The 23,573-nt window shown below is 52.1% G+C and overlaps 2 protein-coding genes across 2 annotated transcripts in view; one reads left to right on the top strand and one right to left on the bottom strand.

Annotated features, from left to right (window-relative positions):
• LOC121448783 (natriuretic peptides A-like) lies at window positions 1-1,399 on the top strand. Its single transcript, XM_041652988.1, has 3 exons — window positions 1-222; window positions 323-649; window positions 1,098-1,399. Exons 1-3 carry the CDS (start codon window positions 103-105, stop codon window positions 1,107-1,109), a joined length of 459 nt encoding a protein of 152 aa, XP_041508922.1. The 5' UTR covers window positions 1-102; the 3' UTR covers window positions 1,110-1,399.
• A 2,211-nt stretch (window positions 1,400-3,610) lies between these two features.
• The window catches only part of LOC121447984 (chloride transport protein 6), a 33,044-nt gene continuing 13,081 nt past the window's right edge, over window positions 3,611-23,573 (bottom strand). The window contains exons 6-23 of the mRNA XM_041651450.1: window positions 23,255-23,361; window positions 22,548-22,674; window positions 21,074-21,141; window positions 19,733-19,791; window positions 18,735-18,867; window positions 18,054-18,167; window positions 17,628-17,794; window positions 16,960-17,086; window positions 13,842-13,968; window positions 13,475-13,628; window positions 13,221-13,380; window positions 13,031-13,137; window positions 11,993-12,179; window positions 10,368-10,525; window positions 10,052-10,208; window positions 8,637-8,744; window positions 8,423-8,548; window positions 3,611-6,353 (exon numbers count right to left, since the gene is read on the bottom strand). Of these exons, the coding sequence (XP_041507384.1) occupies window positions 6,273-6,353; window positions 8,423-8,548; window positions 8,637-8,744; window positions 10,052-10,208; window positions 10,368-10,525; window positions 11,993-12,179; window positions 13,031-13,137; window positions 13,221-13,380; window positions 13,475-13,628; window positions 13,842-13,968; window positions 16,960-17,086; window positions 17,628-17,794; window positions 18,054-18,167; window positions 18,735-18,867; window positions 19,733-19,791; window positions 21,074-21,141; window positions 22,548-22,674; window positions 23,255-23,361 (2,267 nt within the window). The 3' untranslated portion in view covers window positions 3,611-6,272. The remainder of the gene's footprint in view (window positions 6,354-8,422; window positions 8,549-8,636; window positions 8,745-10,051; window positions 10,209-10,367; window positions 10,526-11,992; window positions 12,180-13,030; window positions 13,138-13,220; window positions 13,381-13,474; window positions 13,629-13,841; window positions 13,969-16,959; window positions 17,087-17,627; window positions 17,795-18,053; window positions 18,168-18,734; window positions 18,868-19,732; window positions 19,792-21,073; window positions 21,142-22,547; window positions 22,675-23,254; window positions 23,362-23,573) is intronic.

Here is a 23,573-nt window from a genome sequence, read left to right as displayed (position 1 = left end):
CACTGGGCAGCTGGGAGACAGTGACAGGCAAAGGCTGAGAGAGAGAACCTGGAGAGGAGTGAGCAGAAGCAACAAGCATCAGATCTTGCGACCCACAGCAGCATGGGCTCCTTCTCCACCACCATGGGCTTCTTCTTCTTTCTTGCCTTTTGGCTTCCAGGCCATATTGGAGCAAACCCTGTGTACAGTGCAGTATCCAACACAGATCTGATGGATTTCAAGGTAGGGTCAGGAAGTGGGGTACAGACTGGGTCTCTTTGGTACCTAGTCCATTCCTCTGAGACATTACCCTTTCCCTGTGTTTGTTCTGTCCTTTGTAAAGAACCTGCTAGACCGTCTGGAAGAGAAGATGCCATTAGAAGATGAGGTCATGCCCCCACAGACCCCGAGTGAGCAGAACGATGAAGCAGGGGCCGCGCTTAGCTCTCTCCCTGAGATACCTCCCTGGACAGGGGAGGTCAACCCACCTCAGAGAGATGGGAGTACCCTCGGGCGCAGTCCCTGGGACCCCTCCGATAGAGCTGCTCTCTTGAAAAGCAAACTGAGGGCTCTGCTCGCTGCCCCTCGGAGCCTACGGAGGTCCAGCTGCTTTGGGGGTAGGATCGACAGGATTGGAGCCCAGAGCGGACTAGGATGCAACAGCTTCCGGGTAAGAGGAGCTGTGGATGGAGATGAGACGCGGGTCGGGTGGGGTCGGCAAACTATGATTTTGCTAAGGCTCAAACCTTGCCAAGGGATACTAGCAGGGAGCATCTCTGGTAGCCGAGACCAGTGCCAGTGTTGATTCCTTCTGAGAGTTCTGCCCCACTATGGTGGACACTCCAGAAGTTTCGAGACAATACCACAGCTGCTACAGTTGCTGAGCCACAAGCCGGGAAATCAGAACACAAGGCCAAGTACCTTTGATTTGCCAACTGACCGGCAGCTAGTGTTCTTCCCACAGCTGTAGGAGCCTGGCGGATTTAAACAGAATGGACTAAGACTTGTTTGCCAGTTTATGACATTGTGGCTGGTGGGAAATAGCTCGTCACTGTCAAGCTGAACGGTTTAGCATGGCAAAGCCAGATCATCAGGCCAACATATTTTTCTCTTTGTAGTACCGAAGATAACAGCCAGGGAGAAAAACCAGCCAGATTCGCTGGAGCAGAGTGCAGAAGACCCTAAGTCACTGCGGTGTGTCTGTCACGCAGCTTGGTCTCATTGTCACTGAGGTGTGGCGAGCACCCTGCTGGAGCGGCTGCTTCCTGTCTTCATCCTTCACGACTGATGCTAAATGTAGATCAGTGGTTCAAGGGGGGCCTTCCCCCTCCCACCCCACATATTAAGGTAGAGCCTCACCCCTTTTGGGAAAGCAGCTGGAAAAAATTGTTTTGAATAAACTTCAGCACCAAGGACAGAAGCCAAGGTCCGGGTGCTTTCTTTCCGTTGTCTGTCCCCAGTCCCTGGTTTCCCCCCTACCCTGTCCTGTCATCTCTCCCTCCCTGACTCTCCTTGGTAAGTCAGGGGGACCTCAAGACGCAGTGCTCACCGTGCTCAGCCGCTCACTCTAGCCCAGTCATGGGAGGCAGAAAAGGCCGCCCAGACTGAAGGTCATTTATTTTCAATTCCTGAAAAAGAACAAACACTCGCCTTTTCCTGGTGACACTTGTGCTCAGGGGACACTTTTCTTGCACCCATCTCACTTTTTGGTTGCAGCCTGGGTGGTTTTAGGGAGCACTGAGAGGACCAGGGACTGCTCAGATCTCCCCTGAGCATGAGCTGCCGCAGCCCCATGAACTACACTATCAGTTCAGGTGAGAGTCGAGTGGAGGGCGGGTTGCAAAGCTGAGCGCAGTGAAGGACGGGTTACAGGTTCAAATGCCTTGTGAACTACTATACCAGGGTGTGTAGATCCATCATCTGTGTCCATCAGTGCCAGAGATCAAACTCAGGGAGCCAAATGCATTTATAAAACAGCCATGGCCTCCCTAACCCCTGGACTGTGGTGCTTGGATCGTACACTGCACGCAGGTGATAGCCACCAGGAGACAGCTTATTAATTTACTCATGTTTGGTCTCACTGTGTAGCCTTGGCTGGCCTCAAACTCAGGGAGCTCTGCTTGCCTCTGCCTGGTTGCACTAGGACAGGACACCAGGTTTCTTTTCAACAAGGGAGGACTGTTATTTTCTCACCCGTTTCCCTGGGCACACACCTCAGATTCCCACACCGACACCCCCTTCACCCACATACCTCCAACCCGGGATGCCACCCTCCGGTGCTCCCTGCATCCTACCCATTTAAGGCTAAGTGGAGACACTGCTTCCTCCCTGAAGTCCCAGGAAACAAGTGACATCACAGGTGCACCTTCTAACTCCAATAAGACACAGTTTGCTGGGTGTGTGGCCATGTGCTTGTGTCCCAATCCATGCTGGGCACATTGTACAGAAATGGGGAGAGGAAGGCAAGTAGTAAGTGCACACATGTGGCGGGGAGGCTAGGCCAGAAGCCAACAGTAACGGGCTGCAGGGGAAGGAAGAACTCCAACCGCTCCCAACCAAAATGATCTTGGCCCAGTTCTGTGGTGTGCACACCTTTAATCCCAGCACTCCGGAGGTGGGTAGGCAGGTATCTGTGAGTTCAAGGCCAGCCTGGTCTACAAATTGAGTTCCAGGACAGCCAGGGCTGTTACACAAAGAAACACCATCTCAGAAAAATCAACTAACCAAACAAGTAAACAGAATTAAAAAAAAAAAAAAACCTCTTATCTGGATCTCAAATCAGTACATGAAAAACAACAACAAAACTAACCAACTAACAAGAAACAGTTGGTGGGGAACAACTTACAAGAACCAGTGTGAGACAGGGGAAAGCATCAGCCTACACTTGGGAGTCCCAGTGCTAGGGAAAAGGAATGGGCTGCTGGGGGTACCCTCCAGTGTTATGGTAACATAGGGTTGCCACCGAGTGGAAGGGACACAAAGGAACACATAGGTACAAAGTGCCCCTAGGACCTAGTGAAAGCCGAGGCAGGAGGGGCCTGGTGGGCGCTGTCTGTGACTGGAGGCAATGACAGCACAGCCACAGCCACGGCGAGTGGTATTTCTTGTAAAATAAGAGACAAGTGGACAAAGAGCAGACAGATGCGGGAACGTGCGCATGTGTACGTGCATTTGGACACACACACACACACACGAGGGTGGTGAGGGCTTCCCCTCTTCCAGCTCCTGGCTGTGGGCTGAGTCGTAAAGCAGGCAGGCAGAACAGACTGTAGGCTCTTGCCCTGGTGCTCTGGCAGAGAGAGACCGACAGAGCAAAGGGCCGGTGTTCACAGGTGAATCAAACCACAGTAGTGCCAGGTGCCGGGGAAGAGCCTCGACAGGTACGGGAACAGGAAGTTACAGGGTGGGGCCAGCAGATTACCTTCTGGCTGGGCACGATGGCACACGTCCCTAATCCCACACTTGGAAAGTAGAAGACGGCTCATCCTTCGTGACAGTGAGTCTGAGGCTAGCCTGGGTTACACAGGCTCTGTCTCACAGAGACTGCCTTCCAGCACCCTAACTCTTTCCTACCTGAAAGGGGGAGGGAAAACGAAAGCCTAAGAAGAAAGAGCGCGGTGGAGACAAGGTCTATGGAGAAGGTGCAGACATTTTATTCTGACTTCGTAAAGTTACCACAGAACTTCCTCCTTCCAAAGGGTCAAATAAAAATAGAGTTTTACAAATTAAAAAAGATACAGTTCATCTCCACAGTGGACCCAGCTAATGTCACCACATAAACAGTGCAAACAGAAAGGCGGAAGCTGCAACTGGACAATCACCGAGGTCCATCAGAGCCAGGGCACCACTGCGTGTCAACACTGCGGGGCTGGCTTTTCCGGAAGCTTTCTTGTCACCAAGGTCTGCATCAAACTGTCACACGGCTGGCTGAATCAAGCTAATGTCCATTCCAGCTGGAACTGCTTAACCAAGGTCACATGCAGACAGCTCATACAACACCAAACTCCCACAGCAGGACCAGAGAGCCACGCAATGCCCAGGTGCAGAAGGCAGGAAAACTGCCTTGATCCAACCTCAGGTGGTCCCTCAGTGGGGCTGTTCTGACAAGGTGCTGTGGCACTGGGGGGCCACTGAACTGTGGCAGGTGAGATACTGTACTACTGGTTCCATGGGGCAGCTGTGGGGGAGCGGTCCAAGGCTTACAGCTCTAGTTCACGGGTGGAGAAGCTGTTGTCTTTGGGCTTTTCTGGATAGGCAGGTTGTGGGGAGGGACAAAGGGGCTGAGTGTCCTAGAGGGGCAAAGGGGCAGAGGGGCATGGGCTCCAGCTCCAGGGTAGACGTATCCGCACCGTCTATTCTGGGCTACACTGGCGGTGACTCATCACGCACGGGGTGTGTGTGTGTGTGTGTGTGTGTGTGTGTGTGTGTACAGAATGCAGTGGGTCACCAGGGCTGCCTCAGAGGCAAGTTGTGGGCTCAGGTCCTCTGCAGGCTGCTATTCTGCAAACCCACAGGCTGGGAAGACGATTCTGTAGTGTGTCAAGCTTTTCTCTTGGTGTGGGCAACTGGTTTCCTTCCCGATGGAGGATATAGCAGGGCAGACACTCAAGTCAGTTGTAAAATGAAGCTGGCAGCTGGCCAGACAGATCCCTGCTTAGAAGGGCTATTTTCCCAATTAGTTTCAATCCCCACCCCCACCTCACAGGCCAGAATCTGGAAAACAGATTGTTCTGGTAAAAAGATAAGTAAATGGGGAAAACGGAGGGCCAGGGTCACAATCAGACGATGAGACCCAATGTAAGCCCCGACTGAGGTCATGGAACAATTCCTCACATGTTGATCAGAAGACTCTGCCAGGCCCAGAGACCCTGGTGCTAGAAGCCAGACCCTGGCACAAATGCCCTCCAGCAACTTCCATGATTTAAAAAGTATCTAATGCACCAGGTAGTGGTCGTGCACACCTATAATCCCAGCATTCAGAGGCAGAGGCAGAGGCAGGGGGATCTCTGAGTTTGAGGCCAGCCTGGTCTACAGAGCTAGTTCCAGACAGCCAGGACTACACAGAGGAACCCTGTCTCAAAAAAACCAAAAAAGAAAAAAACAGTATCTAATGCAAATGAAAGTCCCCTGGTATCCAAGGACAGCCACCACAGGGGCCCGAGGGTGCAGGAAAGTGAGTTCTGATGTTCCCTGAGGTACCACCCAGAGAGAACCAGCAGCCGTGAGGCACAAGGGGCAGGAGCACCCACTCCTTCCCCAGGCCTGAGCCCAGCAGCTGCAAAAGCTCCTCTCCAAGTCCTCAGGAAGAGGGCTGAGCAGGGAGTGGCGTGGGAAGCCAGGAGTGAGCAGTGACCAAGAGAGGAGCCACCAGCTTCCTCCTAAAGCCATACCTTTGATTGGCCCTGGCTCAGGGCCGCCTATTTGCCAGCTTGTAGAGCCATTCCAAATCCTCTAGGGCTTGGGGTAGCGGTTCTGTCGAGGGGGTTCCTCAATTTTGGTTAACTTTGGGAATGAGTCCAAGACACAGCTGGGGCTGCACCACCAGAAAGACAAAGATGAAGGCTTGGAAAGTCCAGTGGTTGGGGGAGGAATGGACTGAGAGTGTGCAGAGAGCGTGGTACTGGAAGACCGGGTGTAACTGGTGCTGGGACTACTGAATGCCTACAGCGAGGGGAGAAGGTGCTGTCCCCATGATGGGATTTAATGGTTCAAAGGCTGTTAGCTAGGGTTTTAGTGCTTCATGGGTCTGATCAGAACTGATTCTAAGGAGACCAAGCACATGCCCACTCCCAGGAAACAGAATGAGAAGGGCCAAAGGAGAGGCAGAGAGCTCTAGAGGATCTGAGGTCCCGGGCTTGATCCTATGCTTCCCTGAACATGGGGAACTGTTCTCAGGCCCAATTCCTGAACTCAGTAATGAACATGATATGCAAATAACACCCCCGATGTTTGCTTCTGCCCACCCTTCCTAGAAGGGTCTGGGCAACAGCTGGGTTCTCTGAGAAACAGCAACAGAGAAGCACCAAGTGCCTACCCAGGACCCAGCCTGACTTCTCCCTGATGTCTCTCCACGGGAGCCTGGGGAAGGAGAAACGGAAAATTCTTGCTGAGAAGTTAGTAAAACTCCAACTTTCTGCTCAACACATCACTGAAACCTCTGACCCCAATCTTCCAGGACTCCAGGCAAGTGGGTGACCGGGAGCCTTCATGCCAGCTATGGGGGCCAGTGTGTGAGCAGGCCACCTGCAGAGGCATCTCTGGGAGAGTGGGCTGGTGGCAGCCAAGCTCAACTGTCAGAGGGTCTGGTAATGCTGCCGAAGCCGGGCCTGCAGGAACTCATACGTCAAGTTGTGTCGAGTGATGATCCCCACAATCTAGGGAAGAAGAACACACCCGAGTCACCAGAGCGTACACCCCACATAAGGACATGCATGAACAGAATGGTCTCTCAGTGTACCCCAGGATGTAGACACAGAAAGAGAACTGGGGCAGGACAGGGTTAGTGTGTCCATGGCACAGACCTCCTACTCTCAGAAGGCATGGGGACAAATAGAGCTGCATGGAAGGAACCAGTGAGGCCCTGCAAGGGGAGTGAAGTGGGAGCAGAGAAAGAAGGGGTGACTAAAAGGGGACCCTGTCCCTTTGGAAGGGCCACCTGCTTTCTCTCAGCACAGATCTATGTGTGGTCCAGACCTTCTTCTATTGTTTTTGGCTTGGGTGGAGACAGATTCATTTACAACATAGCCCAGGCTGACTTGAACTTACCATCTTCCTATGTGCTGTGCTGGGATTACAGGTGTGTGCTACAATGCCTGGCATAACTAGCCATGTTTTATTTTGTATACTTGTTTATGAATAATTCTAGGCACACGCTCTGTCACTGAGCTACCCAAGGTTTGCCATGTCCTGTCTTAGGGTTTCTATTGCTGTGACAGAACACCATGGCCAAATTGGGGAGGAAAAGTTTATTTTAGCTACATCATTATAGTCCGTCACTGAGCACAGTCAAGACAGGAAGTCACACAGGGTAGGAACTTGGAGGCAGAAACTGATGCAGAGAACATGAGGACTGCTCTTTACTGGCTTGCTCCTCCTGACTCACTCAGCCTGTTCTGTGATAGCACACAGGACCACTAGCCCAGACCACTATCTATAATGGGCTGGGCCCTCTCACATCAACCACTAATAAAATGTACTACGGTTTTGTCTACAGACCACTATTATGGAGGCATTTTCTCAATTCAGAGTCCCTATTCCCAAATGATTCTAGCTTTCCTCAAGTCGACATAAAACTGGCTGGCGTATATCCTTAACCAGGGCACATGCCTATAACAGCACACGACAGGCTGTGTCAGGAGGACTGCCTCAAGTTCAAGGCCAGCATGGGATGGAAGGGAAGGATGGAGAGAAGGCAGGAGGTCCCATAAAGAGGCACCACTTCCTTACAGGGTCATTCTGGTGACATGTACTGAAACTCAACTGGAAGAGGAGGACATGGGCCACACAGCCATGAGGCCTGACTGTCGCACAGGTGGGTGGAGCATTGTAGCTCAATGGTAGAATAACCGCCTAGCATACCTAAGACAAAACAACAGGCAGCAGAGCCGAGCCCCTACGGAAGACCCTCGGTGAGTACCTCTAGGCACAGAGAACCCACACACAGGGAAGGTGACAGGGCAGCAACCTCAGCAGGGCAGGGGGCAGGGCTTATTTTTATTTATTTTCTTATTTTGCTACAATATAGTATGATAATGTAACAATAGCTATGTAATTTAAAAAAATTAAGTTGGGACTAGAGAGATGGCTCAGAGGTTAAGAGCACTGGCTGCTCTTCCAGAGGACCTGAGTTTAATTTCCAGCAACTATGTGGTGGCTCACAACCATCTGTAATGAGACCTGGTGCCCTCTTCTGGCCTTCAGGCATACAAGCAGGCAGAACACTGCACACATAATAAATACATAAATAAAAATAAATAAATAAATACAATCTTTTTAAAAAGAAAAAAAGTTAAGTTGGGCTGACAAGCTGGCTCAGAGGGAAAATACGCTCACCACGCAAGCCTGGTGACCAGAGTTCGATTCCCAGCCACTGAAGGTGGAAGGAGAGAACCAGCTCCACAAAGCTGGGCTCACATACACCACAAATACAATTAACTCGGAAAAGAGATGATGGGAGAGCCCACGAGAATAATCACTTTTTAAAACCCTCTGAGAATTTCACCTTAAATTCTATTAATGCTACAGATGCCCAGAAGAGGTAGGACCAAGGAACACAGACTAGGGGGAGGTAAGAAGCTCCCGAGCTGAGACAAGAGCAGGCAATGGAGGAATGGAAGGTAGATCACAGGGCGCCCCCTGCTGGACTGATGCAACAGACAAGAGACAGGGTGGGTGGACAGAGCAGAGGCAGTCAGGGACACTGGTCTCCACCCAGATCACTCACCTCTCCCACCGCATTCACCACAGGCAGGTGGCGCAGGCCCATGGTTCTAAACAGGTTGAAAACTTGGGAAACATGGGTGTTGGGGGAGACAGTGAATGGTGAAGGGTTCATATATGGGGTGACATCCTGCAGAAGAGAAAGCAAGAATCACCCACAGCCTGGGATAAGCATGGGCATAGCACGTGGGACAGCCCCGAGGGACAGCCCTCCTCACCACAATCATCCGGGGATTCAGCAATGTGAGATCCAGGTCATGTATGTCCGGATACCGCGGGTAGTCCTCGGCCATCTCCGCATAAGAAAGGCGTGGCTGGCTGGCACTCTGCAATTCCAACCAAGACACACTGCAGCCTTGCAACACAACAGCCGCCAGGAGGGTCACTCTGACAGTCCCTCCCCAGTTCTGCTAGCTAGTGTCTTCCAGTAACAGGGGCCACAGCAGGAGCTAAGGACAGAGACAGCCTGATAGCAAAGCAGGTCCTACCAGATGAGAAAACTGCTAATGGGGTTGTGGGCTGAAATGTGTCCCCACAGACAGAGACAACCTGTAAACCTATCAGCTGCCTTTACTGGAAACAGTTTCTGCCGATGTGCTTACAATGAGTTCACGCTGGACTAGGGCGAATTCCAGCATCAGGTGTCCCTACAGAATGGGGAGAGGAAGAGGGAGAGGAAGAGGGAGCCCCGCGCATGCACAGAAGTCAAACTGAAGTGGTGTTTGCAGGCAGCAAGGCCAGGAGTTGATGCACCACAGGGACTGGAGGAGGCCGGGAAAGCCCCTCTCCTAATGCCTTCAGAGAGCTGCGCCATGTGCTCTCAATCTGGTACTTCTGGTCTTGAACTAAGATAAATCCTGCCTCGAGCTACCAGGCTGATGGCAGTTGGATGCAGCGGCTAGAGCAGGGTCCCATGGGGTGCTATCACCACCCCTCGATCTCACTGCTGCTGTCACAGGGCAGGGAGGTCAGGGAGAGGGCTCACAGGACAGCACAGGAGCCACAGTGCTGGCTGGCTATTGTCCTCAGTGGGCCCCGCTCCCTAACTCCACTCCGCCTTCACCTGGCTCATAGCTGGCTTCACTGCGGGGGAGTCCCAGAATCTATCTGCTCTAGTAGCCAGGCAAAGTACTTCAGGACCCAAGCTTGGCTGCCACGCCAACTTCCTTGTCTCTAAGGTCCCCATGGTTTTCTCTACCCACGCCAACCAGGCTGGTCACCCACACTCCACCCAGGCCCCTGCACCAGGGTAACAGCTCTTCTGTAGGCTTAGCGGAACATAGAGGGGCTCAGGTGGCTACATGGTAGAAACCCCAACTCCCAACATCAGCAGAGTCACTCTGGAAGCCAGGACTCTGGGGGACTTGCTCAGCCTCCTGCTGAAAAGAAGGTGTGAGGGGTATGGACTTTGGTGCCATGGGGACACCCTAAAAACCAAATGAAGGAGAGAAGGTGGCTACAGCAGAGCTGGTGGGGGAGGAGGTGTCCGTCTTCCACTAGGAAAGCGGGACAACAGGAATCAACTAGTTCTCACCTCCCTCTCACCTGGGGGCTCACACAGACCACCTCTCCCTCAACAACAGGGCTTGCCCGTCACCTTCCTGCCTTGCAGGACACCAGGGCCCAGACTTACAGACTGACTTTCCGAATAACACACTCCTCGGACAAGCAGGGTGACGAGCTGCGAGCGCAGGACGAGGCCATGGAAGGTCAGCGGGCGGAAGCGCTCCTCCATGGTCCAGTCTTCACTCGGGGACTGGTCAGGGTATAGGTTGGGGTAGGGAGTGTATCTGTTACACAAAAACCAGATGCTGCCTCGTATCCCTCAGCAGGGTCACGTCCGCCACAGCCTTGTCACCTTCCCATGATCTCCAGACGCTCAAGGGCTCACTCTCACCCACTGGGTGCAGAGTGCTCCACCCCGAGGCTGCAGAGTGCAAGGACCTCACCTCCTCTCCAGCATCTGCTGCAGCAGATCCTCCTTCTCTGCGGGCTCCTCCGAGGCCACATGCTCATCACACACATTTCGAAGCTCGCTGGAAGGGTAGGACTTCATGGACTGGCCCCGCTTGCGTTGCTCACCGGCACGAGTGAGGATACTGGATTTCTGTGGATGGGGTGTGGAGACAATGAGTCCTTACAGGACAGGGATGGTGGTGCTGGGCACACAAACACAGGAGCACCCACGGGGCTGTGATGTGGAAAAAGCACTTTCCACGGAGCTCAGCAAGCCTTTCTGAGATGCAGGTCAGCCAGTCCTTGGATTGAATACAAAGCTGATAGGGAAGCCTCTACCACTGCACTACAGTCCCACTCTGCCCAGCCCAAGTGTGTCAGCTGATCTTGACGGTCAGTCTGACCAGGGTGTAGTGATATGGAAGCAGCCTCTGGGTGTCTGTTTCCATAGGACCAGACCCCGAGGGCTTTGACCTCACAGACGGATGAAGAGGAGAAGCTGGGGTCTGGCTGGGGGAAGCAGGGTCACATACATATGCATGCATGTCTGTCTGGTTCTCGGGGCCGTATCTTGCCCTGCCCCTTCCTGTACTCCTGTCTTCTGCTTCCTCCCCACCATGCTGCTGCTATTTCCCCTGCACATCTTCCTGACCCTGACGGACAGAAAGACACCTCAAAAGGAGTCCTTCGAAGTGGTTTATTTTTTGTTTTGTTTTTTTTTTTGAGACAGGGTTTCTCTGTGTAGTCCTGATTGTTCAGGAACTTGCTCTGTAGACCAGGCTGGCCTTGAACTCAGAGATCTGCCTGCCTCTGCCTCCCGTGTGCTGGGATCGCAGGCGTGTGCCACCACTGCCTGGCCTTTCTAGTGGTTTTATGCCACACATTTTGTCACAGTAATGCAAAGTTATCTACTGTACCCAACCTCATGGCTTTGCTGGCCTAAGACTCCACCGTCTCTCATTTGGAGAGGCACTCCTCAATTCTGCAGAGGAAAAACAACTTTTCTCTTACAGCCTCTTGGAGAGACTGTCAATGTGTGTCTGCCCTTCCCAAAGACAGCAAAGGCAACAAAGGTCACATCGTCTGCATGAGGGATGGGCCTGGGCTGTGAGCTCAAGCTACCCAAGGGCAGAGACCAGGCAATTGCCCATTCCTCTGGGTACACAAATGACATTAGGAGGCCAGTATCTGCATCCCTAGAGCCCAGTGCTATGTCTACAGCTTCTAGTCAATTTCTTTCTCATTCTGTCTGTGGTTTATTGAGACAGGGTTTCTCTAGGTACTCCAGGCTGGCCTGGAGCTCTCAAGGATCCTTCCGCCTAGGCCCCCATTTTCCTAAGTAGGTCAGAGTCCATTTGTGTCAGCAACTCTAGAACCCTCCCAGATGCTTGCATATGGTAAATAATTAACACCAAGCCTACTGGCTTTAAAAGGGGGCCCACCCACCTGCTTCCTGCTGCCTACTGGGTCATACAGGAGGGTGCTACAGACTTTCCCTAAACTGACAGAGTCCACGTCCACTACGGCTTCAGAGGCAGTATTACAAAGTATGAGTGTTAGGCCAAATGGTCCTTCCTCACTGGCCTTCCCTTTGGGGCCATTCTTTTTTTTTTTTTACCTTGAACTTAATGTTGTTGCTGATGAGCTGATTGCCCTTCATGAACTCCTTCTCGTTGCCCCGGTTCTCCGTGACCACTGGGAAGGCGTGGTGGACGGTGGTGCGCAGGATGCTCACCAGAGACTGGATACGTGTGTGTGGGTAGACGTACGTCAGGTTGGGCTCCATGATGTCACTGGCTCTCAGCCTGTACAGGAGGAAGCTGTAACAGCCTCAAAGAGACACCACCACCAGGGACAGGCTGGACTGGGCAGTGCTGCTTCTCCATCTGCACCTGGATCACTGGGGCCCGTCTTCCTCCAATTTCCACCACCATGCCTACTACACTGCTCCCCACTGTGTCATGCTACAGGGCCACTGCTACCTCTCCACGAAGCCCTTCCGCTTTCCCAAGGGTTGGCCAGCCACTCCTTGAAATGCCACATCACATGCCACGTATCACTGCTAGTATCTAATCATCTTGAAAGTTATAGGACAATTCTGGAGTCCTTGTTTAGACCAGGATGACAAGCCAGAGCCCATGGCTGTAGTGACAGCACTGTGGGGCTGACAGGCTCACAATGCTGAAAATGCTTGCTGCAGGAAAGGCTACTGACCTGCATTAGCTCATGAGGCCTGCCCGATACCCAGATAAGTGGTTGGAAACACCTGTGGATGTCCTAGTCGAGATTCTGTGGTGCTTGGTTGGGTGTGTGGGTAAGCTGGTGTCACTGCCAGGACTTTGTACAGTTTCAGTGTGAACATCTAGCCAAGTAAAAGCTTGATCCTGTTCTCACAATTTACTTGGCCAGGACACTAAGGAGCCAAAAACTCACAAAGCAGCCTTGCCTCCAGGTCCCACCATGCTACCCAGCCTGCTCCCTGCTCTTCAGACTCCTAACCAACTCAAGCTGCTCAACATGCCCAAACACACAGGGGACGTAAATGTGCCTTCTTCTAATCTGAGCAATGTGAGCTACCGTTTCCCACCCTGGAAGGCTCTACAGCCCTGAGCTTAGAAACTCTGGTGCAAAGATGGATGAAGTGGCCAGCTCTTACTTGTCCATCTCCACCTCTGTCTCCCACTCCAGAAGAGGCACGCCACGCAGGCCCACGTGGATGTCATAAATGCCCTTATTGAAAAAGTCCCCCGTCCACTTGGCCACCTGGAACACAAAGCAGACTCCTGAAGACAGCCCTTGAGCTGAGCCTGGCCTGCAGCCCGCCAGCAGCTGGAGGAAGTGCTCACCATCAGAGTGATCATAATGGGAAGCCCGTATGTGATCTCATTGGTAGACTCGATCAGGATGACTGTGAGACTGATGGTCATTCTCACAACCCCACCCAAAAAAGCTGCTGCACCAATTAGGGCAAAGGTCCCAGAATAGATGTGGCCCAGTCCAATGTAGCTGGTGAAGAGAAAAACAGAACCATGTTTAGACTCACACTGGTGGTGTGGGACCACACCTGTAAATGTGGGCATACATATACACATTACCACACCTTTTCAGGATGTTGGCAACTAAACGTCCAAAAGCTGCTCCACACAGCAGGGAAGGCACGAAGAGGCCGCTGGGGACAGAAGTGCCGAAAGTCCAGCATGCCAGCAGGAAATAGAGGGTGAAGAACAAGGCCAAGGTGATGGGGCTGAAAGTCCCTGCAGGGGAGAACAGTCCGAGTCATACTAGCAGATGCCTGCACAGGCCCAGAAGTCTGCAGTGGGTCCCCCCCCCAGGTCCTTTGTACCCCAGCCTAGTCACACCATCCAACACTGGGCTGCCATTACAGAGGAAAACCCTGCACGGGAGCTGACACCCACGGGTGTGGGGGGGTATAGGTGACGGGGGGCGGGGCAGCACCTGACACTCACCGTCCTGATGGAAGAGCTGCAGTATGGCAGACTCCTGGGAGTTGAAGAAGAGTGTGGCCATGTCATTGTAGGTATCATTGGGACAGAAAAATGTCTTGATGGTAGAATTCACATCTTCTGATGTGGCCTAAAGAGGGGGATCAAAAAGTCAATAAAAGGCACCTGACCGGGTCATACAAGTCTTCAGTGCCATCTCCGAAGAAGTCAAGATGTCGGGCTGGAGAGATGGCTCAGAGGCTAAGAGCACAAGCTGCTCTTCCAGAGGTTGAGTTCAATTCCCAGCAATCACATGGTGACTGGACAGCTCTACCTCCGGGAGGAGCTGGGGTCTAGCCGGAGGAGGTAGGTACCCATCTATGCATGGACGCTGGATGGCTACTAAGAGGCTCGGCTCGTGTACTCTGAACGTGGAGTGAAATAAGCAGGGTGAGGGTGAAGGCCTTGCTCATCCACACCTTTTCTTTTTGATTTTGAGACAGGGTTTCTATGTGTAGTCCTGGCTGTCTTTGAACTCAGTACGTAGACCAGGCTGGCCTTGAACTCAGAGATCCACCTGCCTCTGCGGCTCGAGTGCTGGGATTAAAGACGTGTGCCACTACTGCCCAACAACACTTTTTAAAAAGTATTTGTGTATGTCTGTGTCTGTGTGAATGTAGGTGGAGGTCACATGACATTGAGCTGGGGTCTCTTATTCTGCGCTGCACATGCCTGATGCCCCCACTTCCTGTCCACACCTCCCGTCTTGCTGGAGCAGCACTAGCACTACAGACACCAGCTGCATAAAGCTTTTCTATGGTCATGGGGATCTGAACCCAGGGTCTTGAACTTGTATGGCAAGTGCCGTACCCGCCCAGCCACCTCCTCGGCCTCATCCACACGTGTCACTAAGCACAATAACTACATCAGGGGTCACCACAGACTTGGTTTCCTCCTTAGCGCAGATTCTGAAGTGACAGCTAAGAGCTCAGAATGAAAGCCCCAGGGACTGTGGGGTGTTGATGCAGATGAGAGAAACGTGGCTGGCCAGGTCGTTACTCTACTTAAAGCCCCAACTTTGGTTCCAAATAAAGAAAAAAAAAATGCTTTATTCTGGATTTTCTGCAAAAGAAACCAACTGCAACATGCAGCCTGGCAGCAACACCATGATCCTGGCCACCTTCCCTCCAGTGCCACTAAGAGAACACAACCAAACAAGGAAGAAAAGACTCTTTCCTAATGTCGCAGGCTTCACATTCTTTTTTTTTTTTTTTTTTTTAGTTTTTTCGAGACAGGGTTTCTCTGTAGCTTTGGAGCCTGTCCTGGCACTAGCTCGTGTAGACCAGGCTGGCCTCAAACTCACAGAGATCCACCTGCCTCTGCCTCCCGAGTGCTGGGATTAAAGGCGTGCGCCACCACCGCCCAACCAGGCTTCACATTCTTGACAACCTGTGTCAGCATGGCATTTAGTGCCACCTGACTTAGGAGCAGAGGCAGGGCATCTGCAGACGGACGGTCCTGATTTCTGGTTGGTGCTGAGCAGTGGCTGGGATTCACCTCACTGCTGTCCCTGTGGACATGGACATTAAGGATACAGGATCACCCGAATTCTACTCCACTATTGATGCTGCAGAGATGCCACGTGGGAACACTGTAGCACTGGAGAATGGTGTCTATAATCCTAGCAGGTGAACCCAGCCAGGCAATACAGCAGGATGTGGACTATACTAGGAGGTAGAACAGCGCCCCCTGTTGGCAGAGAGGCATGAGTGGAAGGGAACAGTGGACACTTTTGGCTATGACTTTAACGGACACATTCAGGGTTTCCCAAACCATGTCTGGAGGGATGCCAGTCCCAGAGGTACTCTGGAAAAGACATGAGATCAGCTGCACTGCTGAGAGACCACCTGCCGACCAGCAGAGAACAGACCACAAGACCAGATTGCTTCAACACTAACTGCCACTCTCTAAAGACCCTGGGGAGGTCTTTTACTTTGGAAACTTAGCTTTTCCTCATCTATAAAATGAAATAATACCTTCCCCTTCATGCTGTATGTTACCAGCTGAGGGATATTGGTCAAGACCTCACTTTGCCTCTGTTTTCTCACCTGAAAAACGGGGATACTATCACCAGCCAGCACAGTGAACAAGAATAAAGGCGAGAGTGCTGTCAGGACACGTGGAGACCTGAGACACGGAGCACGAGCTTCGCTAGCGCTTGCTGACCCGCCACGGGCCCCGGGAGTCCTCCAGTCAAGAAAGACACTTCACTCTAGGGCAGCCACCCGCTTCTCGGTTCATCTCGCTTGAGCACAGAACGTCTTTTGTTTGTCTTATTATTAGCATTCTATAACAAAATACATTTTGAGAAGCTTGGTCTCATAAATAAAATGTCAGCCCACTTCCTCTACGCTGCCAATCACACGAAGCCTGTGTGCTGCCTTTCGTCCCAGGCATCTGAAAGGTCACCCTTTGCCTGGGTGCTGCTGCCAGGGCCAGATGAGACCCTTGCCTATTGTGGGCCTCTCATCTAAAACATCCTCAGGCTTCCCAGACTGCAGCCTTCCCAGAGAGGCTCCCGGGGCTCCGAGAGCGCTGGGCTGCGGCTGAGAAACAAAGAGAGAGTTCACAGATGTTCAGCAGCTCTCGCCTCGGTGACCAGGCCACGTGCTGCCTCCTGGATCATCAGAGTGGACCAAAACACGCAAGTAGCGTGCACTCCCATGACCCCCTGAAGGTTGCAAAGGGCAAGTACAGAGTGGGACAGATGCCAAGGAAAGCAGCCACGCAAGAGCCAGATGCCGGGAGGGAGGTGTCAGCATCACCCCACAAGTGACTCTCGTGTCACCGAGGCAAGGTGGTGGGTGTCATGGCCCTAGGCCAGGTTCCTGCAGGCCTGAAGAGGGATGAGCAGAAAAGGGTCTGTAGAAGTAAAGAGTTAGCTACTGAGCAAGCTTCCCATGAGTGTGGTTCCCTAGAGAGTGGCCAGAATTTTTGACAATGTAGAAAAGACAGGGCAATTGTGCACATCCTCCCAGCTAAAGGACCACAGCACATTCAGCTGCGGGCATGGAACAGCATGGCTCTAAAGAGATGCACATTTCTGGATAGAGGATAAAGGCACCAAGTTTGCTGGGGTTACCTGTAGCTGAAACGAGCCATTACCAGTTTGACTCGCAGAAGACAACTGTCGGCATTCTCCTAACACCATGGAGGCCACAAACACCACCACAGTGGTCACCAGGGACACCAACAGGCTCTCTAAGACTCTGGAAAGTAGAGCACAGCTGTCACAATTCAATCAAAAGATGTCTAGGCTTGAGCACGCACAACCACCCTATCCGCCCCAACACCCCTCTCCCAACAGGGCAAGCCTGGCAGCCCTGGTGAGGGCACACGCATCCAGAATTCACTCCAGACTTGCTCCATCTAGTTAGCTGCAATAAAGGGCAGGCAGCAGAAGCAGGGAGCTGTTGCACACACATCACTTCTCTCTAAGGAGCTAAATGGCTTCTCTTCTCTAAGTCCAGGGCAAGGGCGACCCACGGCAGACAGGTCCACAGCGGGCTTGCTGACCCTCCTGACCATGTGTTAGCAGCAGGTCAGAAGAGGGCGAGTCACCCAGTAACTGAGATGTAAACTTGGCCGCAGCTTCTCTGGCCTTCATAGGGCATATAGGGCATATTTATGAGCCTGTTTATAGGCTTAGTCTGGGAGGAGAAACTGAAATGGGTGTGAGAAGCAGGGACTGTTCACAGGACCATTTCCTTGGGAGAGATGTCCTGCCCACAAGGGGCTCACTGTAGGTACCTGACGAGCTTAGGTTTCGGGTGCACGTTGCGCATACGGTACTTTGCAAGCCTCTTGTTCAGACAGTTGAATGTGGCTCCCAGCAGGCCCCCAATGACCCCCATCACGACGAAGAAACCCAAATCCATAGCTGTCCAGAGGTGACATTTTTTATCAGAGTCAGAGCACTGAGAGAAGGGGGAAGGGAGGGAGAAAGAAAAACCAGAGTGGCCATGAGAACAGGAAGGGAGAGGAACAGAGACAGGAACAAGAGCAGAAGGCCTCGCTGCCCTGCTGAGGGTTCAGGCTGCCCGGGCACACTGCTCATGGGAGCAGTTACTTGTGGGAACCACAGCCGTTCCAGGGGCCACCTACCCCTCTGATGTTTACTCAAGAGCAATTTTTATGGGTCACGTAAAGCATCCTGGGAGGAAGGATAAGCCATACCTTAAATTCACCAAAGTTCAGCAACCCAGGCAGCTGGAAAGAGCCCCAGCTTCCAAACTGAATCCCAGAACGGAAGAAGTTGAGGGTGAAGGCGGCAGACATGGAACAGAAGAGCTAAAGGAAGGGTAACAAAAAAGTGAGAACACTGGTGACATCACCCTCTCTCCTCGACAGTCATCTTACACGTATCTGCGTATGTGGCAGTCAGTCCTCTCCTTCCATCATGGGAGTCCCAACACCAGCCTGGTGCCTCTACCCACTGAGACATCTTGCCAGCCAGGGAGTCCTTTAAAACCTGTCACTCCCCTCAAAGGGCAGAGATCTCTGTGAACCAGCATCAATCTACCGTCTGATGCTGAGCGCTCCCTACAGAACAGGCCCTACGCCCAAGAGGAAAGAGGCCACAACAGGTGACAAGATCAAGTCACAATCCTGCATTCCTCCCTCCCCAACAGAGACTTGCATATTCTCACGGCAGAAGTTCACAGACAGAATAGCTGCTGCTGGCATGCAGTGTACAGTTGGGGCGGGGTGGCTCACAGCAAGAACACAAAGCCCACTGTTTAGAGGCTGTGGCTGCTACGACAGGGAAGTCCACAGTCAGCCTGCCAGCTCCAACAAAAGCAGTGATGTCCAGGTACACTCTGGACTAGTGCTTGTGTCCACAGACAGGCTCCTTACCACTTTCCACGTGAGCCCCTGATTCCAGAAGGACGAGCCCTCCTCCAGACTGAACAAGGTGCCCCCTATAGGGGCCCCAAAAGCTGCAGCAACTCCAGCAGCTGCCCCCGCTGATACAAAGTCCCGCTTGTCTCTATGAAGAAGAGGAGGGGAGGGGGAGAGAATGTGCCTGTTTATTTAAGAAAGAGCCTTCAGAACATGTCTTTACCCATGAACCTTCTCCCCCACAGTCCGTGTCAGAATCACAAAAGAGAAGGTCCTGGGCAGGCAGTCATAGCTGTCTGTGAGTCAAACACACCCCACAGGCTTGAGCTTGAAGGTGAGAAACTCTCCAGTGTGTTCAAGGCCTTAACCCTGAGGCACTGCTGGAAGGTGGTAGAGTCTGAGAAACAGGAGTCTAGTAGGAGGAAGTTAGGTCAATTGGAATATACCAAGAGGATATTGGGGCATAACCACCCCAAGCCACAAGATGAAGGACACTAAAACCTTCAAAACCGAGTAGAGAGTAAGTCTTTCACCCCAGGGACTTGAGGTCAAAACACTCACCCCATGCTTTCAGGGCTAACCTCTTCACCTGAGACCAGGAGCTCCCTGACCTGACCATCTTTAGGAACACAGAACAGGGATCCTGGTTCAGGGAAGAGGATAGGACATCCAATGGATGCTACTGAACCACGTTTCTCCACCAAAGGCAGAGCCCTGTGAGAACAGGCATGCCTTGTGGGAATATAAAAATGAAGGTGTTCCATAATGCTACGAGGGGAGCAGGACAGGACAGCGACACACAGACCCACAGGGCTAAGGAGTCTATCTGGCGGGTGCCCTTCCTGGTCTGGGTTTTCAGTCTTGGGCCATCATCTTTGCCTGAACATGGTCCTTTGGTTTCTCATTCTCAGGAGAAAAGCAGAGCTCTTCCTTTTCTGAGTCACAGTGAGCCAGGAGTCACAGTGAACCAGGCTAGCATGGCGTGAGGGTGTGCTGCGCCTCCCAGAGCTTACCTGTCACTGCGAAAGTAGGGGAAGTTGAGCTGGATCTTCCGTAAGGAGATGCTCTGAAACTGAAATGGGGGAAACAAAGTCAGAGAGGCCACGAGGGCAGAGCACTGGAACTCATGGTCCCCAAGGAGGCTCGTGGGTTTGCACAACTGCACAGGTATGGTCCCCAGGAAGGCCCGCCTGTCTGAACAACTGCACAGGTATGGTCCCCAGGGAGGCTCGCGTGTCTGCACAACTGCACAGGTGTGGTCCCCAGGGAGGCCCGCCTGTCTGCACAACTGCACAGGTGTGGTCCCCAGGGAGGCCCGCCTGTCTGCACAACTGTACAGGAGTGCTGCAACAAGAAGCATCCAGGACAGTAAGCTGCAATACAAGGAAGTCACCTAGGGTGTGGGAGCGTCAGGATATGCCCTGTGCGCTGTCCACAAATCAGGAAAAGGGGGACAGCAGAGCTGGGGGCTGGGAGGGACCTAGACTTGCTGCACATGATGGCACTAGCTCTTTCAGGTAATGACACTGGTGACCTAGATTCTCACACAGGCCCCCAAGCCATTTTTGGCCTCTTCCCACTTCCAGGCTCATTTCTGAGAGGCCTGGTACTTGAGCAAGACAGCAAACAAGATGACAGATGGGCCCTGGAGTGAAGGGCCTTTGTCCTTCCCCCACAGCTCTCCCACAGCAGGGAGCAAAAGGGTCCACAAGCAATGGTCCTCAAGGGGCTGAGACTTCTCAGACAAAAGCCCAGGTATCTAAAAAGCCCTTACAAATATGAGCTTTGACCAAGTGTGATGGCCTACAAGTAGGAGGCTGAGCAAGAGGGTCTTGAGTTCAAAGCCAGTCTAAATACCTAGTGAGACCCTATCTCAACCAACCAATGAATGAAACCTAGTTTTTCAAAGGAGATATTGAGTCCTGAGCTAGCCCTTCAGCCTCCTCATCTACACTTAGGGGACTAATCAGTTATGTAACTATAGGGAAGAAAGGAATTGGGACCCACAGCCCAGTGCACAGGTGACACCTGCCTGGCCCTGAGACTAGGGGTTGCATCACTGCGTAGAACGAGCAAGGTGAGCCTGAGATGGTGTCAGTCCACTCTTCCAGCCACACACACTTGTAGCGTGTAAACCCACCAGTCACCCACTCAGTTCTTCCTCTCCTTCCTGTTTCTGTCCCCAGACCTGGCGCGGCATTGCTATACTTTGAAGAGAAACAGGTGCTTTGCTGGGACAGGCCACATAGTTTTCACCTCAACTCCAAAAGGCAACAGGTTCTGAAATCGCACCTGCTGGGCTTACCCAGGAGGCCCATTCTGAGAGATGCATACCCTGGCCCACCAACCCTTACCTGAGGGAGGCCGGCTCCTACCACAGCACCACTGTGGATCATGGGGCCTTCCTTGCCCACGAAGAGCCCTGGGAATGGGGAGAAAGGAAGGGCACAGTCAGCAGAGGGCCTCTGGCCTGGGCTTTGCTATGTAAACCTTCCTCTCAGAAACTAGAAAACACAGGCAAGCATATGACTGACTCTAAGGTAAAAGCAGAGCGAGGGAGGAGACAGTTCAGTCAGTGAAGTACTTCCTGTACAAGCTTAAGAACCCAACAGAAAAACCCAGAAACAACAGAGTGCATGCATCTGGCCTCCAGCACTGGGGCACTGAAGGCAGGACCCCCAGGGCTCCCTGGTCAGCAAGCCTAGTTTAGCCTAACTGGAAAGTTCCAGGTCACTGAAGAGATCTTGTCTCAAAAAACAAGCTGGGTAAACTCCTCAAGGCCAACATCTAAGGTTGTCATTTTGTGGTTGTTGTTGTTGTTTACTCCGAGCTCCACCTCTGTCCCACACACCTGGGCCAAGTCAAATTCCCTTCAAACAAAGGATAATAGTTCTTATCTTTAAATTCCAGTGCCAGGAAACCAGTCTGTGGGTGAGGCCCACCCTACCTGCTAACTCCCTCACTATTTACTGATGGTGCTGTCAATCAAACCCACAGCTTTGGTATCCTGGGCAAGTGTTCTACCAGAGCCCTCTATCTGCTAACTTCTGGTTTTTGAAGTACATCTTACTATGCAGCCATGGTTGGCCTGGAACCTGCTATGTAAAACCAGCTGGGCTCAAACTTGAAGCAAGTCTGCTACCTTTGCCCCAGGAGTACTGGGATTACAGTTATGTGCCACTGTAAGGCATGGTTTAGTTTGATTTTTACATAGGGTCTCATTATTTCACCAAGGCTGTCCTTGAACTCACTCTGTCTCCTAAGCAAGCACTGAGTTCACTCTGTTCTTGAATGTTGTGAGATATTTTGATTGCACACTGACATTCCTAAGATTGCCCAAAAGTTTACCTTGAATCAGAGGGCGGAGCCAGCTACTTGCTGACCAATATTAGCCATTGAGGTTTTGGAAGACTGAGGACATATAGAGATGGGTTAATTTAAATGTAAGAGCTAGCTTGTAATAAGCCTGAGCCATCAGCCGAGCATTTATAATATGAAGCCTCAGGAACTGGCAGGCAGGAGAGAAATGTCTAGTTATACTTCAAGGTGGCCCTTCAAAGCTTAATCCAGCCTGGCTCCTGCTTCCTGATGCCCACAACATATTCCCTCTATCATGAACTGCCCATGTCTTTCCAGATATGATGGACTGAAATCCTTCTGAAACTGATCAAAACCAACCCCTCCTCCTTTGAGTTGCTTCTGTCATGTACTGGGTCACAGAGACAAGCAACTAACACACACAGTAAGTACAGGTACCAGGTGAGGAGCAGCCATGAGCCCACATCTAATCAATGCACAAGATGGCAAGAGTAGAAAGCCTCTCCTCACCTCCAGCCACACTGAACAGCACCCCAAACACTTTGCAGAGCAGGGTCCGGAGCCGGACGATTCCTGGCACCTTCACGCCATTCAGATAGCACTTGATCTCAGGGATTCCAGAACCTGCTGCCACTGGCTGTCGGGGAAGGAAGCACACACACCAATGAAAAACCCACTCTGCTGCTTATACCCAACAAGCCAGGAAACTAAGCAGGGACACCCACTGTTGTCCTCTCAGCACCCGCTCCTGAGGACTTGTTCAACCACAGACGCTCGACTGCAGCCTGACCTGCCTCAGCGTTTTAACAGGTTCCTGCATGTGGATCTAACCATGTGGGACCTTTCAACAAAACTGCAGAACCACTCCCCTCCCCAGATTCTGATCTACACACCAGTAAACTGCTCTCTAGGGGATTTCAGGGTGATGAGGATGAAAAGCAACTTTACCATCCATGCATTCCTCATTAAACTCACCAAGAACCAGAGGCTTTACTTCTAGAAAGACCTCCAGGGGAACAATAGAAAATTTCTGCAAAAACCTACAAGCCAACCTGTTTCCCAGCATGTGGCTGAAGAACATTAAGTGCACAGATCCAGCCAGCCTGGTCTACAGAGTGAGTTTCAGGACAGCAGGGCTACACAGAGAAACCCTGTCTCCAAAACAACAACAGCAAAAGTACATATAATGCTCACAGTCAATTTCCAAACCAGCTCACCTCTATCAGGACGAGAAGGCTCGCCAGGAAGACAAAAGTCAAGTTAAAACCCAGGAGTTCAAGGAGGGACAGGGCAAGGCAGCCTTTCTGACTGCACTCCTCCACCGCTAGAGGCTGGGTCAAGGAAAAGGCTCCCGGACACGTGCCCACAGAGGCGGGGCAGCCAGACAGCTGCTCAGTGCATACCTCCCTGTGCCCCACATACAACTTTTAAACATTTACATATGTGTGCGCGTGCGCACGCATGGGTGTGTTAAAATAGGTGTATATGCACTTGTGTGCGGGTGCCCAAAGAGGCCAGAAGAAGGTGTTGGATCCT

Source organism: Microtus oregoni, unplaced genomic scaffold (genome assembly GCF_018167655.1).
Source record: "Microtus oregoni isolate MIOR12 unplaced genomic scaffold, Mior012 000005F_ref0000423, whole genome shotgun sequence".
NCBI lineage: Eukaryota > Metazoa > Chordata > Mammalia > Rodentia > Cricetidae > Microtus > Microtus oregoni.
This window is presented reverse-complemented; position numbering and strand designations above follow the sequence as displayed.

Coding starts and splice junctions, on each gene's coding strand:
- LOC121448783 (XM_041652988.1), top strand. CDS start 103: ATGGGCTCCTTCTCCACCACCATGGGCTTCTTCTTCTTTCTTGCCTTT. Junction 223..322: donor CAGATCTGATGGATTTCAAG/GTAGGGTCAGGA, acceptor TCCTTTGTAAAG/AACCTGCTAGACCGTCTGGA.